We start from the raw sequence: 15,646 nt of genomic DNA on the forward strand, positions 1-15,646 counted from the left end.
CCACCTAGCAAAACCACTTGGTTTAAATTCACCCCTGATGAACTCCCAGGTGGACAGAGAGTGTCACTCTTACAGCTTTGACCGTGTCTTTTCTTTAGGACTGTTCTGTTTTGGACAGAGAGAGAGGTTGGGAGCTTGCCTTTTGTTTCAGTTTGCTTTTTCTGCATTGCTTTGGTTGTGCACATTGCCAATGGAAAACATGTTTAACATCTGGGGCTGGGTATGCTGGAGTGAAGTCCATTTTTTGTTGTATTTATTTGCTTAAATGTCACAGCCGTTTGTTCCTTATCTTCCAGAGTCCTTTCAGATGTATTTTGTTTGGATTGCTAAAGTCCTTAAAGAAACATTCGTTGTCCATATAAAGTCTAATTTGTTGTAGCTATTTTGTTGGCCTCAACTAATATGACCATGTTGAAAAAGTCTACCAAGTCTGTTTTTGTCAGCTCATAGATTTTATCATCTAAAACTGTATTTGCCCCTCTTCCCTCTGCCTCATAGCACATGTATCTTATTTATTTCGTCTTTGTGCCAGCCATTTATCTGTTGAGATTTTGAGGTGCATTCATATGGAACAGGTATAGAAGCCAACAAATCAATAATGGCGTTGCTGCACAACTTTGATCTTTAGTGAGTTTTGAATCCATCCTTATCAAACCATTCTGTGGCTCTCAAACTAGTTCAATCTGTGTCTGTGCAGTCTTACTTGAAAAGAAAAACGCTCTTGGCATGGTCCAAGGGTCAATTATCTGTAACATGAACCCCATTAACACTCAATCCACACATTTAATGCCTCAGCACAGAAAACACCTCTCATGCTTGTGAAATTCAGCCCTTGAATGATGGTGTAGTGCAAGGCTTGTCTGAATGTTTTCCATCAGCAAGTGTAAATGAGTGTTATGTTAAGTGTTATGGTCCTAGATGAAACACCTGGTAATAAATATGCCACCTGTCATGTTACCCTATAACTTTGTACTGTAGTATGTTTTCTGGTTCTCCCTTGTATGATGGAGGAAGCAGACTGACCTTACATTCTACAAGCAAACACAATGTCACATGGACACAGTAAGATGGATGGGATTCTCATCACATTGAATGTGTTGACACAGCTTGGGCTTATTTTTTAACTGAATCAAAAAACTAAGACCTAAATGATTGAATAAAATTATTTGAATAGATTCCTCAACTTTGGAATTTTATCAAGCTTATTTTTCACTGATTTAATAAAAGGAAAAGTGAACAGCTGATAAGGTATTTGCAAATTCCAGTGATTCTGAGAGTGCTGTTTTAATATTTACTTTTACCTTAAGAATGCCCAGAATAAATCAAGTATCCTGTTGCTCTATTTCTTATCTTGATGTTGTATTCCTCCAGACAACCTAAAACGATTATCTAGTGTGCTTGTGCCAAAGTCTTTAGCTTGACTTTTAAGACACAGTTAATGGCAGAATTCTGATGGGCCAGTGGGAGATTAGAAGGGGAAAATAGCTGCTCTGTTTCTTCACAGTCTCAAAAGAATAAAAGAGGTTGTGAGATGTTTTCTCTTCTGCTTGAAGCCAGTTTGCCTCATTTGGCATTGGCCAAGTTCAACACTGAGTCTTCAGAGGAATTGATAACATTAATCAGTGACACTTGCCCCACTGTAGGTAAAGTTATATGAAAACTGTGTAGATTGGATGGCATGCCTTAGTTGTCACAAAATACTACTGATGAAATGCAGTATTATCCCAACGTTGCTGGTTGATACTCAAAGTGATTGTCTTTAATCCCCAAGCAAGTGCTACTTCAGGCTTTATTGGTAGTGTGTGCTGTGGACACCTCTGGCTCTAATCCCTCTTCTGGCAAGGTCGAGTGCCAACCACAGCATACTGGATTAATGTGACACATAGGCATCCCATTGCTCAAAACCTCTACTCTGTAAATAAAGAAATACACCATTTGAAGTACTGTCCAAGCAATACATGGAGTTTTTTTTTCCTTAGTGGTTTTGTTCAATTTCTTCAACTTCTTTAATGCCAGACCCACAAATGCATTTTATTTAGTTAGATGTTGAGTGATTTGATGTAATTTGTAATGAGGTGACTTCATTCAGACAGTTTGGAAAGGAACCTTTTGGTAACAAGCACTGACTGATCAAGGTTTGTTGTTGTAAAAGAACTTTTATTCCATGTATCCATGTCTTACTTTGGCACACATCCTGGCAAAGTGTTAGGAGATTAGACAATTCCATCCACATTTTGTACTTTTTCATAAAAGCTGTCTACATGTTGGCTGGCTAGAAAGTCACTTTCTGCATCAAACATCCTAGCCAGAAGCGGTAACTAACGTGTTTTTATATATATATATATATACACACACACACACACACACACACACACCACTCTTACTGGGTGAGCTAAAAGTCGGCCCATAACTAACTTTTTGTTTTAATCACATTTTTCATTTTCTTTTATATTCAAAAATCAACAAAACAAACAATTACAAACAACACACTTAGACATGGAATGCGTCCCAGAGCCAAAAAATACAGAACTGAAAGCTGGGAGGAAGAGAGACAAAACAACACATGCCGAAACAAACACACACAAATACATACATAAACATAAACAGACACACACACACACACAGACACACACACACTGACACAAGACAAAAAGGACCAATCGCATGCGGCAAGTGTCTAGGGTCCTTTCCGGTGCTCCGTAACTAACATTTTCATATCACCATTTTTACCGTATCTACTGTTAGGAGTATTGTGTGGGTTGTGATGGATGGGTTGTTTAAATAGACGTGTATTTCAGACGGACTGCTCTGTAAAAGTTTAGGGTACAACTCCTTTGCCCTAGATTCATAACATTTTATTATCGATAGTCTTACCTTTGTAAACCCGACGCAATGTTGGATGTGATCCAATTCCTTGGATGGCTGAGTTTTAAGAATGTTGAATCACAAATTAGTGGGTCAAACCCCTACAGGTTTCTCATAAAGACATCACTTTTACATGCCTAAATATGGCATGTGCACAGTTACTGTGAGGGTACAGTAGTAGTGGCTCCTCAATATTGCTAGAAACACATACAGTATCAGTTAATAATTTGTTTAGTCCTTACTCTGGTTATGAACTAATGTCAGTCCCAGCATCTTCCAGTCAGATGTTTGGTCTGCAATCAACCACTGCCAAGTGTTCAACAAAGAAGTCCAATAACTCAGATGATTCACTCCAGCCACTCTGCAAGCAGTTCTCACCAGGCTGTTGGCTGCAAGGAGCAGTCTCCCTGGGCCAGCAGTCTTAAATGTTTTCATGTTGACCTGCCACTGCTTACTAATGAAGTTCTTCTAACTTTACAAACAACATGACAACATCGGCACAACATTGGTATACAAAATATATTTTTAATATAAAACCATTACTGATGATGAACTGATGAGAAAAGATGATGATGATGAAATTCGGCAGAGGGTGGGGTTAAACATGGTACATTTAGCAGTCATGTTTTTTCCTCACAATTCAGATGTTGGGCCACTATACATTCTAAATTGCAATTTCAGTTTTGAAACCAAAAATTGCTTTATGTCCCATACCCAACATTTTTTTTGTGTATACAACTCAGTCAACTAGCTGCTATTTTTAGGTGTTGCAATAGTTGCTTTAATGTTCTGTATATATGTTAAAAGATAGTTTGAGAAAAAAAATGGCACATTGTTTTTTGGTCTGACAGTTTTACACACAGTGAAGGTATCACTTATGGGCCTTCTGACATTGTACCTTGTTGCGGTTCATGTTTAATCATGGCATATTCTTTCGTCATGTTCGGCTCTAAAATATTTATACACTATAGGAGAGTCAGCTGTTAAAAAAAACTTGTTTTGTTTCAAAGGAATGTCTTTCCTAATTCTGTAATGATTTCCTGTCCGCTTCTAGTGGGAAGACATCACCCAAGACACCCAAATGCTAGCAACTGCGTGCAACGACACAATTAGAATCACGTATTCTTAGGCGTTAACATATTGCAATTTGTAGGCTCTGAGTTTGTTTGCCTGTGCAGACCTCAAACTGATGTTCTACGTCTGAGAAGGGTCACTGAGACAAGATTAGGCAAGTGTAGAAAACATAGAGTCAGGCTAAAGTGGGTGCAAGAACAAATGGAATGTCCCATTTTAATTGTTTACTTTCTTTGATGCTCCTCACTATCCTTTACCTTCCAACATGCTAAGGAAAATAGTGCAAGGGGTGACTGATAATGGGCCAGCAGTCACATGTCTGATAGCAGGAGATGTAAGGGTGCCAGGAATTCACTGCACTGTTGCTGTATGAGAGCTTTCCTTAAAGAGAGAACCTTCTATTCTGGTGGTTTTGGATTTGTCTGAACACAGCAAACAGTTTTTAGTTTGTCAAAACATTTGTATTAATAAAAAAAAAAAAATTTGAAATAGTGGTGCAGAATTGTGTGAATGTCAGGTGGTCAGTTATCCTCAAGACACAAACTATATGGAGCACTGGACTGTGATCATGAATGGTAATGGTCATGTAAGTCTTTTGTAAGGGAAGGGGAATGCCGTAATTAACGTTTTTGAGGTTGTATGTGTGACTGTTGTGTATGTACTCACAGTTTTTTATGTACGCCTAAGTATCATGAAAATTGTTCCATCAATTCGTTGGCATTCCATTATTTAGTAAAAGACCAATTATTGAACAACCACAGCGCAGGGTCTTGGAAATGTCACATTACTCACCAGCTTGGTGTATATAAAGTGAAACTACACTCTCAAGTCACAAAGAGCAATTGTAAAACTGTCGTTAACATGGGAGGTACTATGGAAAAACACGTCATTGGCTTTGGTTTTATTCAATAACAAAACAAGTTCTAACTCACAATTACCTAACTTCTCTGTCATGTTATTATTCGTTGGCCCAATAACCCATACCCCCTCCCCCCCCCCTAAAATCAACCTTTGTAAGAGAGAATAAATTCCTCACATCAATTGCAATTAGTAAATAAATTCATGAATTACATAGATTTTGTTTCTGTAGGCTGTAATGCCAGTATCAATGCTCGGGCAAAATAGTTGATAAACATGTAACTTTCGACGTCAACACTTAAAACATGACATAATCCAAAACTAAACCTAGAAGGCGCTGGATACTGTCCTTTCCACCTTTTAGCTTGTGTATGGTGGACTACGTCATTTTATCAAAATTCAAAACAACGGAATTGGTGAGACCAAAACACTAACATACACATATGTTGTGTATGGAAATGATTTTTTTCTAAGCCTATGAGACAAACCTTGTCCTTTTTGAATTTGAGTCCTCTGGAAACTGAATTCGGATTATGAAATTCCAGCTGCTTCCTTGATACATTTTATATCAAGGAAGCATTTAATAGTGAAAGTTTCAAGAGTTGACACGGGAAATCACCATGACATCACAAGATAAGACTGTAGATATGCCTACTTGTGTTACGCATGTCAACAATCATCTTTAAGGTCACTTCAGAATTATAAGAAGTATAAAATTGTTTTTTTCTATGTCTTCTGGCTCTATGGATATCCGCTCAGGTGAAGAGGGTAAATTATCACATCCTTGTTCCTGCAGTAGCTACTCCTACTGGCTGGCTGGGATACAGCAGGTTGTGAGACAACAGACAACAATAGATTGGGAAAAAGCTGGGAACATTTTTTTTTTTACATTTTTTGTCTATAACACATGTTTATCCCAAAGGGTAACAGGCAGATATTGCAAATGGGAGTGAGTGTTGCCCATATATTGTATACACTTTAAAGCCCACATGACAATGCATTTGTGTTGCCAAACAAGGACACAAATTCCAAGTCGAAGTGTCCTTGGGAAAGACACTGAACCTCGAGTTGCCCCCAATGCTGCACCATCGGATGGGGATGTGTGTGAGTGTTTATCTGATGAGCAGGTGGCACCTTGTGTGGCAGCCTCGGCCACAGTGTATGAATTTGTGTGAATGGTTCCTGTATGATGTAAAAGCGCTTTGAGCAGTTGTAAAGACTAGAAAAGCGCTATATAAATACAGCACATTTACAATTACATTTACATAACCCATGTGAGACCCATATAGACATTTTGACAGGCAAATCATTCATACAATACTCCCAAGACTTGTTCTACATACACAATGCTACTGACATAGAAACATTGCTAGTGTTAGTATCTTACTCCAGGACCATGTACCTTTCATATTCATTTGTTCATGTATGTCAGAAAATGCTTATTTAGTTTAACAGTCTGCTCTTTTATGTTGATGCTTCCGTCTTTCCTTTTTAACATTATTTATCTGAACAAGTTATACAATCTGTCACATACAGTATAGTGCTTTGTTCCAGTGAAATTAATCTGCCCTAAGATAAGTAATATAGTTTTAAGAATTGTCATCCTTTTGTTGCTTGTCTTCTATACATAAGGTTGTATTTGACATTCTAACTTTATCTTTTGGCAGATCAATGGATAGCCATTATGTCGACCCTTTCCCTGTTTTGTTTTTTTATTCACCAACATTAATCATATCACAGACACTCTTGACTGGAGTCTACTGACATAATTTATGCCTCGGCTAATCCCTTGTGCTTTAGAAGTCAGTCTTGTCCTTCACACAAATTCCAGCACATTCCCATGACCTGGCTGAGTTTACAACAAACGTAATTACATGATCATGATGACGACAATAATTAGGACAATCATGAAGAAATCTTCACATTTATTGAGGTAGGTCAGGTCACTTGGAAGAGGTCAGTATGTGGATATTTTGCAGTAGTTTGGATGCACGATCTCCGTGAAGCTAGTGCCCTCTGTAACAGTGGTACAGTGGCATTATGGGATTCTAAGCAAGAGGAAAACTGGAGCAGACACACCCTCACTCTTGCCTTGCTTACATTGCTGAGACAGGAAATCCTCCTTTTGATTGTGAAATGAAGGTTGCTCCACCCCCATCGTGTGGTGCCTGCACCTGAGATCTCTGCTATGGACCCAATGGCATCGGCAAACATGTTAAATAATTTTTCTTCCTAGCCGTTTGATAATCAAACTTTATTATTTATTCCTAATTTTTTATTTGAGCCTTTCAAGTTCTCTTCAGTCAGTCCTCAGTATTACAAGAATACAAAATTGGTTCTACCATTGTCAAGCTCCAAGTTCTGGATGAGTCAGGATAAGTTAAGTAAGTAAGTAAGTCGACCGCCCTCTCATCTGTCCAATTGTTCATTAATTGAGTCATTTTGTTTCCAACACAGCTGCTGCCATAACTTCTTCTCATTTATATATTTTTTTACATTTATACAGCTGCTGGAAAAAAAAATGGCCCTACTCTATAAAAGTGCACCTATTACCTCTCAAGAAAGAATTTTTCTCTCAAACAAAAATGGACGAATGTTTTGTTGCCTCTTTCTAATCAGATTTTGAGTGGGGTTTTGGAGTATCTAAGTAAACATGACAATGTTGTTCCTGCTTTCCTCAACTTAAACAACTTGGAGTTATATCAACACTTTCAGATTCAGCAGTGAAAGATTTTCTTTCTACCCAAAGTAAAGGCATACTCCCTAGCCCATGTTCTTTACAAGCTAGTGATCCCACACTTGTTTTTTATCCTGTTTATGGTATACTATCTTCAAAACCCATCCAACTGTTGATTCTTAGAGTATTGGCACTGATTGCTCAGATTCTTAACTCGGCAGCACAATAGAAAGATTACTGATGTTATTGGGCACATTCCCATTAAATATGTCAAAGCTTGTTCGTAAAAAAGCCAAAGCCTTCTTCAATGCAATGGAACAATGTGCATCCATACTTAAAGGAACACAGCGACTTACTGTGACTTTAGCTTATTAACCTATCCCCCAGAGTTAGACAAGTTGATACATACCCTTCTCATCTCCGTGCGTGCTGCAACTCTGACGGTCACAGCATCAGCTTAGCCTAGCAAATATCCTGCAGGGAACTGGTTCATACTAGCTAATGCTCACAATAAGTGACAAAATAACACCAACATGTTCCTATTTATGTGATTTGTATAGTCCCAGGGTGTACAAATAACAAGGACACATGAGATACAGCCATATTCTAACTGTATACATACTGGAAACTATATTCTCAGAAATGAGAAGCACTGCTACTTCTGCTACTTGGGTGGAGTGATTACAGAGACAGTTAAAGAGAGTGATTAGCGCAACGACAAAAAGCACAGTTACTTCTGTCAACAAAACCAATGTGAATAGCTAGCTAGTAGCAAACAACACTGGTAGTGTATTAGTAGCTAGTCGGAACCAGTTACCTGCAGGATCTTTGCTATGCTAAGCTAATGCTGGGGGCGTCAGACAGAGTTACAGTACGCACGGCGATGAGAAGGGTATGTATCAAATTGTCTAACTCTGGGGGATACAGTGAATAAGCTAAAGTCCCAATAAGTCGGTGTGTTCCTTTAATAAACTGCTGATTTGTACTTTTTGGCATTCTTTAGTGGCATGTGTTAGGAATTTTTATTCAATAAAATCGGACAGTAATGCCTTGTAATGTTCTTCTCTTAATGGCCACACTCAGTGGACAGAACTCAAAGCACAGTGTTCACACACTATTCACTAATAAACACATGAACGCTTTTGACATGTGGTTTACATTAATTGGCTTCCAACACATGTAGAAGCCATTAAACATAATCATTGTGGTCCTACAGCCCATGCTCTCCTTTGTGTTTTGTTTTTAGTGATATAAACCAGGTTTTTCTCTTAAAAATATAACTTTGTATTTTTGGCCTTAGCTCACCGGTCTCGTTGGATTTAGCTCTTGTAGCCGTCCCAGAACAACTGGAGGGATTTTCATCCTCCCTTTCTTTTATTTCTGTTGTTTCTTGCACACATGAGGCCACCATGTCTGGAATCCAGAACAACCATCTCAGGAGTTACTCTGGGTTGCAGCCAAAAATCAGTCAAGAAATGAGGCTAGGGGATGTAGGTGGGGGTTGAGGGTGTCATCAGTGCTGCAGCAACTTTCTTAGAGGTTTCCAACTGTAATACCTCATCAGAATGAAAACAATTGGAATTTGCTCCTAATCAAGCCTATAAAGTTTGTATTTATTTATTGTTTTTACTTTCATTTTGGCTCTGGCTGGAGTTGCTGTGTTCACATTATATTGTGTGCCCCATCACTGCCATGACTTGGGGCAGATGTATGTGCCATGAAGAGATTCCAGTGTTGATGTGTTTCACAAATGATGAAAGTGTTTGAGAATGTTTTTCTGAAAAATGGGGTCATTGTTCAGAAATGCTGCAATAGAAGCATAATACAATTCACAATTTGATGGCTTAGATTTATTTGACCACACTTAGCTAGTGTCATGCTTGTTGGTGATAGTTACTGTAATGACCTATCTCTGTGGTGTTTTCCAGGTGTGTATGTACCACCTGGTGCTGGGATTGGACCAGGAGGCACTGGACCAGGAACTGGATTCTTTCCAGGTAACAGAACCTCCAATGACTGTCTGAACAGTTTAAACAAGAATAATCCACAACACAGCCACAGAAAACAAAGTCTGTTTGTCTTCAGCAGATGTATAACAATTTGATTATACTACTGTTGACCAGAAGTTTTACTGAACATAAACTGCATTTTCTTAACAACAACTACCAACATAGGAGGGTATGCCAATATCCTGTGGAAAATGATTAAGTAAGAAGCACAAATACAAATATATTTATACATACATATAATGTACGTGCATGGTATACACCATACAATGTCTTCTTACTTTCATTGCGACATGGCAAAATTTATAAAATTTATAAAAATAGGACATGGGTTTTGAAGCACACACTCATCTTCTATGGACATTTGCTCAGTCATCATATAAAAGCATAATGCATAAAATGGCGAAAGACACCAAAACACTTTCTCCTGGTGTCCTGAGAGAAAGTAAAACAAAATGATAAATTGCTGGGCCAAAAAACTGTCCATTACATCACTACATGTAGACATAGCATAACCCTATACTCTATATGATTGTTGTTTTACAAGGGTCTGCTGGAGGAGTCCCTTCAGGCTATAAACCAGCTAAAGCTGCGGGTGAGTAGAAGAGACACTAGATTTATGACCCCCCCTCAATCTACTGTATAAAATATTTTAATAAGAATAGCATCTGGTTTATAGTGAACTGGTGCACTACTGTTTCAGTTATTTGGATATAGGAAACTTCAACTGTTTAGTTTTAAGAAATTATAATTAGTCTTGAATACATTTCTTTAAATAAAACCTAATTATCACCTGATACCTGGTGGATTTTATAATGATTACTTATAATAATTATGTAACTTAAATTATGTGATAAAATAATTGTTTTTCACATTGTAATCTCTCATTAGTTAAAGCAGTGTTGCTTTCCCAGGTCCTGAATGTCTTGTTCAAAGGGGAATTCCCTGCTTTGTACTGTACTTAATGCACCTTGGGTTTGTCATTTCACACATCCATAGCAGATACACTCAGCTCTGCATGCACGGCCCACTTAAGCAACAGTTCATCAACCATAGACAGTGTCCTGGCATGACTTCAGCTCCAATTTGTTGAATAAGTTTAGTAAGTACAGCTAAGCAGAGTACTCAAGCCATGACTGCATGAGTCATGCAGTCATTCTGTGATGAGAATTGTGGAAATTCTATACTGTGAGTTGAAAAAAATGATGAATGTTGTCAACAACAACAATATTGATCAAAATCACACCTGTCTGTGTTTAACCCTGACAGTAGGAGGTTATGGAGGTGGAGGGATTGGTGTGGGGCCAGGTGGGCTGGTGCCAGGAGGGCATGGTGGGCATGGTGGCTTGGGCACTGCAGGACTGGGAGCAGGTACAGTATGAAGATAAAAAAACCTGACGAAAAAACACCTTTTTGTCAATCAGTAAGCAGCTGCCTTTGGGGGTTTGGCTGTCGTCACACATATTCAGGCCTTTATTCTAACATATCAATGTAATTAATTGAAAACAGGCCTGTTGAATAGAGAGACAAAATAATTGTAGCTCTCTATTTTAAAGTCTTTGAAAAGTGGAAAACTGTGTAAAACACTGCTTGTAACCTGTAGGTCTTTTGAAATGATACTTGAATCTTGAGTCTATAAAATCATATAAAGACAAAATGGAAATTGTTGGACGATAACATGGGAACATGCTTTGATATTACGGGGTAAAAGCATAGCCTAAAATATGTTTTACTTGTTTTCACCCAACAGGACAAGGTGGAAAGCCCCCTAAACCAGGTAAGGCCTGCATATATTAAAATAGTATGTTATTCATACCCAAATTTGTCGTGTCAAAATTACATTTTACAATTAAGTTTTTAATAAATACTTTGAAGATGTAGTCACAGCCCTGTGTTTTTCCAGTACAGTACAATGCAGTAATAGCTGTAAAAGCTGCATTGTAATAGAGGCGATATAGACAACATAGAAAAAAATTCCTCTGCACTACATATGCTGGTAAAGTGCCTTGAAAGGAAGGAAATGGAATGTATTGTTATGGGTTGGCTAAAGTAGGTTAATGTATAGACTACATTATGTTTACACACTAATAGAATAGGGAGACCTGCACAGATGCTGAAGAGAAACAATCTTTGATTGGATGTCACCAAGGTTTCCTTATCACCACTGTGTTTTCGTCGGGGTTGGTTTACACTGGCTTGGCAGTTGTTTGAGATGTATTGACTGTCTGGGACCATGCAGATATTCCATGACTCTTAAACCTCTGCTGCGTAAGGGAGTGTTGATTGGCAGAGTGCAAACGACCATCAACCTGCCAAACAATGGTGCCAGTGCACTGATTACTGTTATTGTAATGTTATACCCTTACAATATCTGGAAACCTCTGTGTTGAAATGTACCACAGCCCTTCTCTCCGGTAAATATTTTCCTTTGCTGTAACACACTCTGCGCTGCATTGGTGCTTTAGCAATGTTTAGCCATCATTTATTTCCGTATACATTGCTGATACTATCTCAAACTGCCTGTATGTTTTTAGAAAGATAAGGAACCAAGCAGTCATCTTAAAGTCCTGATAACACATGGAGCGGGTTATAGAGGGGTCCCTCTGGACTGCCACACCCCTACCCTCTATCAAGAGTTCCAGGAGAGCCATTTTATGAAATGACCAAATATCCATTGATGGGTGGAGGTTTATTTTGGCTGGGATCAGTAGAGCCTTGCATTACTTTGGAGGTATTGCCTTGGCTTTTTTATGCATTTGAGTTCTCCCTCTAAGGTGCTGGCTGCAACGTTAAAAGCAGTTTTTGAAATTAGTGCAATTTGGGTCTGGGTGATTCTTCCCATATACTAATCTCTGCTACACAGAGGAAAAAAGAAAACAAAGAGCTCGGAGTAAGCTCTAGTTTTACAAATTTTCTTAAATGAAAAGAGAACTAAATCGTTCTGCTTCATGGTAATTGTCATCGTAATTATGTTCAGTAATCTATGTGTATTTGTTTCCATCAGTGTTGACTTTTTATATTGGCCATTCCATCAGCTATGAAGTTATCCCAATTTTGACATGACAACCTTACCTTAAAGACTGACATACCTTACAAGTTTGCATTACAGTACCAATGTATGTCCACAGTTCACCAGCAGGTAAGTCTCTCACAGTGGCAGGTTGAGTTCCCCTGCATCAGTTAGTCAGCAGCTAAGTTTCCATCTGCTTGTCAATCAAATTATCTGAAGTTTGGAAAAACAACTCCTGCGAATTAAGCTGGTGAAAGTGTGTTTCCCTGTGCGTAATGACGTCTCATGCTGTTTTGCGATGAAATTGGTATATCGAATTGATTTTAGAGATTTTAAGGTGTTTCCATTCATTTTCGTGCTGAATCACACCACATTCAAGGAAACATTTGCAAACAAAGACAAAATGGATTGTCTACCAACAAATGATCAATATTGCACAAGTTGTATTACTAATGTGCCACCTGATAGCGACATATCATGCTATAATGAGAAAACAACAATGCTATCAACACATCGCTATGACGATGCAGATGCAACTTGGCTTTTATTTTCCCACCGGCAATGCTGCAAGACAACTCTTTTTTTAGACATGTCTCGCTGTTTGAGCGCCTTCCATTTACTCCAGACGACGTCCCACGGCTTGTTGTAACCTTCTTGGCCATTTCCTTTGCAAGTTCCTGATAAATTAAATTCAAAAAGTCTCTTGTCTCCTCGTTTGTCCACTTCCATCTGTCTTTGTTGACACCCGCCATGTGTGCAGACAGAAAACTTCTTCTTCTTCGTTTTGTAGCTTGTTGCAACATGAAATGACCTGAAACTTAATCACAATTCATTATTTATTCAGCTAATAATGTTTCCATCAGTGTTTATTGCATAAGCCGTATATCGAGCCGTACCGAACATATTTCCTTTAAATCAATACTTATGAAATTCCACTGAATTTTACTGTTTCCATAAGGCAGTTTTAATTCAATATCACTTAATTTTGATAAAAACGTGTTGATGAAAACATAGCTATTGTTTGGCTTGTGTTGTAGGGAATTCATATACTACCAGCATAAAAAAATCACTGACCTTTTTTTTTTATTAACCTTTAATATACAAAGCAGGATTCTGTTACTAAAGAGACACAGATGCAAACAACCGTAAACGACTCTAAGATGCAGACTCACGCATATTAAGAGACTTGCCATCTATTCTTATGTTTAAGACATGCAGTGACATTTCATTCCACTGACACACACCTTGCATGGTCAGTAATGGAGAACAGCAGCTGGCTATGTGAGTAGCGTGACTGCAGTGAATTGCAGCGTAGCTCATGCAAGACCTTGTAAATGTTACACTAATTGTGAAGCCTGTCAGCATCCAACTTTGACAATACACTGAAACCTGGAAGGACGAACTTTCTCTTTATGAACAGCTGTTGAACACCGTGTCCTGTGTTCCCTAATGTGGATTCAATCCTTTTGTTGTTATTGCCAAAACGTGGCTTTTGTAGGTTAGCCTCTTGTCACTTTCAGACAGCGTTAAGGCAGTTTACAACAAGCATCAAGGTTACTGTTTTTGCTGTTGGTGTGGTTTTATTGTAACATTATAATGGTCTGTTTTACGTTTAGTATGTCGGTAGACTCTCTGAGAGAAATACAAATTCAAGATGATAGAAAGACAACATTCTGTCTGTTCAATATTTCTCTCAGTGTCTGAAAACTGACAATGTTCACTTAACACTAAATCAGTCTTAGAGCAAGGAAAAATGATAGGAACATTCAGAATCTGTATCTGTATGTAGATATTAAATGGTAGATGGATGAAATAATATAGTCCCTATTGTGTTTCTAATATTTTGAGTCTACACGACTACATACTGCAGAAACATCTCTCGTTGTTATACTACTTATATGTTTTGAGGAACAAAACTTGTGGCGGTGTGTAAAAAAACAACAACAGTAATGACTAAAGGAAGGAAATTGAATGCTGTCTGGCAGTGGGTTGTTTGGGGCTTTCCTCGAGTTGGCATCAAGAGCTAGCTTGAGCACAGCCCCTACGTGTAGCCAGGCTGTCAATCTATGTTTGTCATAGACGTTGTTGTAAATAGTTTTGTTGTTTTGCGGTCCGCCTGACAATTGACAATGTGAGCTTTATAATGTCAGCACATAACATATATAACATATATATATATATATATATAACATATAACGTATAATGCAATACAACTTAACAGCACCACAAACCACAGCCTCCTTCATTTAAGTAGGATGTTTTGGTGGGCTGTTGTATTAGACTGTATTAGTTTTAGATGGCTGTACCAAATAAACTGGAGGCTGAGTGGAAATAGTCCTCATTTCCTATCCCACCTTTATTTTGGCTCTTTACTGCCACTGAATAAGTATGACAGTGTGAAGTAATGGAAAAATAATCCCAACAATTAGGTGCAAGATAAAATCATGCTTAGAAAAACTGCAGTACACACAATTTAAGATGATGAACTACATTAGTCAATGCTGAATCATGTCTCGAAGTTCTGAAATCTTGAATCCTTTGACTTCCGTGACGGCAGTATTACATGTGCAGTTACCAAGAAAGTTGGTATTTCACCAGCCAACCCACCTAGTAAAAACGTTTGATAATTTTCAATATTTGCATCTTTCTGCAATTTAAAACGCACAGCCGGAAAAAATTTTTTTTATCTTCAAACCCTACGGTTCATATCAGGGTCTTGTTTGAAGAAGTACTAAGTGTACTTCTCTGGACAAAGAAGAGACAGACTGAAGGAAGAGGGATGGAAAAAAACAATAACTCTTGTGAACATACCGTGAACTGTTAATGTCAAACGCGTGTATACACACACACACACATCTACACACACACACACAACACGGATGTAAATGCACGCTCATTTGTGCAATGCACATGCTTAGAGAGCTTGCTGAAAGATAGGCGACTGATAGATTGGGGTGAGGATGAAAGTGGTGAGCCAAAAGAAGATGAGCTTGGAGGAGGTCTCCTGGTGCACATATGCTTGTTATTACTGCAGCTCAGACTTGTCCTCTGAGCTGTCAAAGACTGAAAGGATGTGAATGTGTATTACCGTAAGTGTCTGTAAATATTTGTATGGTCTCCTTAAGAATTTAGTGTGCACACACATACATACACGCA

The 15,646-nt window shown here is 38.3% G+C and overlaps 1 protein-coding gene across 3 annotated transcripts in view; it reads left to right on the forward strand.

Moving 5' to 3' along the window:
* elna (elastin a) overlaps positions 1-15,646 on the forward strand; it is a 54,596-nt gene that overhangs the window by 970 nt on the left and 37,980 nt on the right. For all 3 annotated transcript variants that reach the window (XM_034864244.1, XM_034864254.1, XM_034864263.1), the window contains exons 2-5: positions 9,403-9,471; positions 10,028-10,075; positions 10,750-10,851; positions 11,231-11,257. In XM_034864244.1, coding sequence (XP_034720135.1) covers positions 9,403-9,471; positions 10,028-10,075; positions 10,750-10,851; positions 11,231-11,257 — 246 coding nt within the window. The remainder of the gene's footprint in view (positions 1-9,402; positions 9,472-10,027; positions 10,076-10,749; positions 10,852-11,230; positions 11,258-15,646) is intronic.

This window comes from Etheostoma cragini, chromosome 3 (assembly GCF_013103735.1).
Source record: "Etheostoma cragini isolate CJK2018 chromosome 3, CSU_Ecrag_1.0, whole genome shotgun sequence".
NCBI classification, from domain to species: Eukaryota; Metazoa; Chordata; class Actinopteri; order Perciformes; family Percidae; genus Etheostoma; species Etheostoma cragini.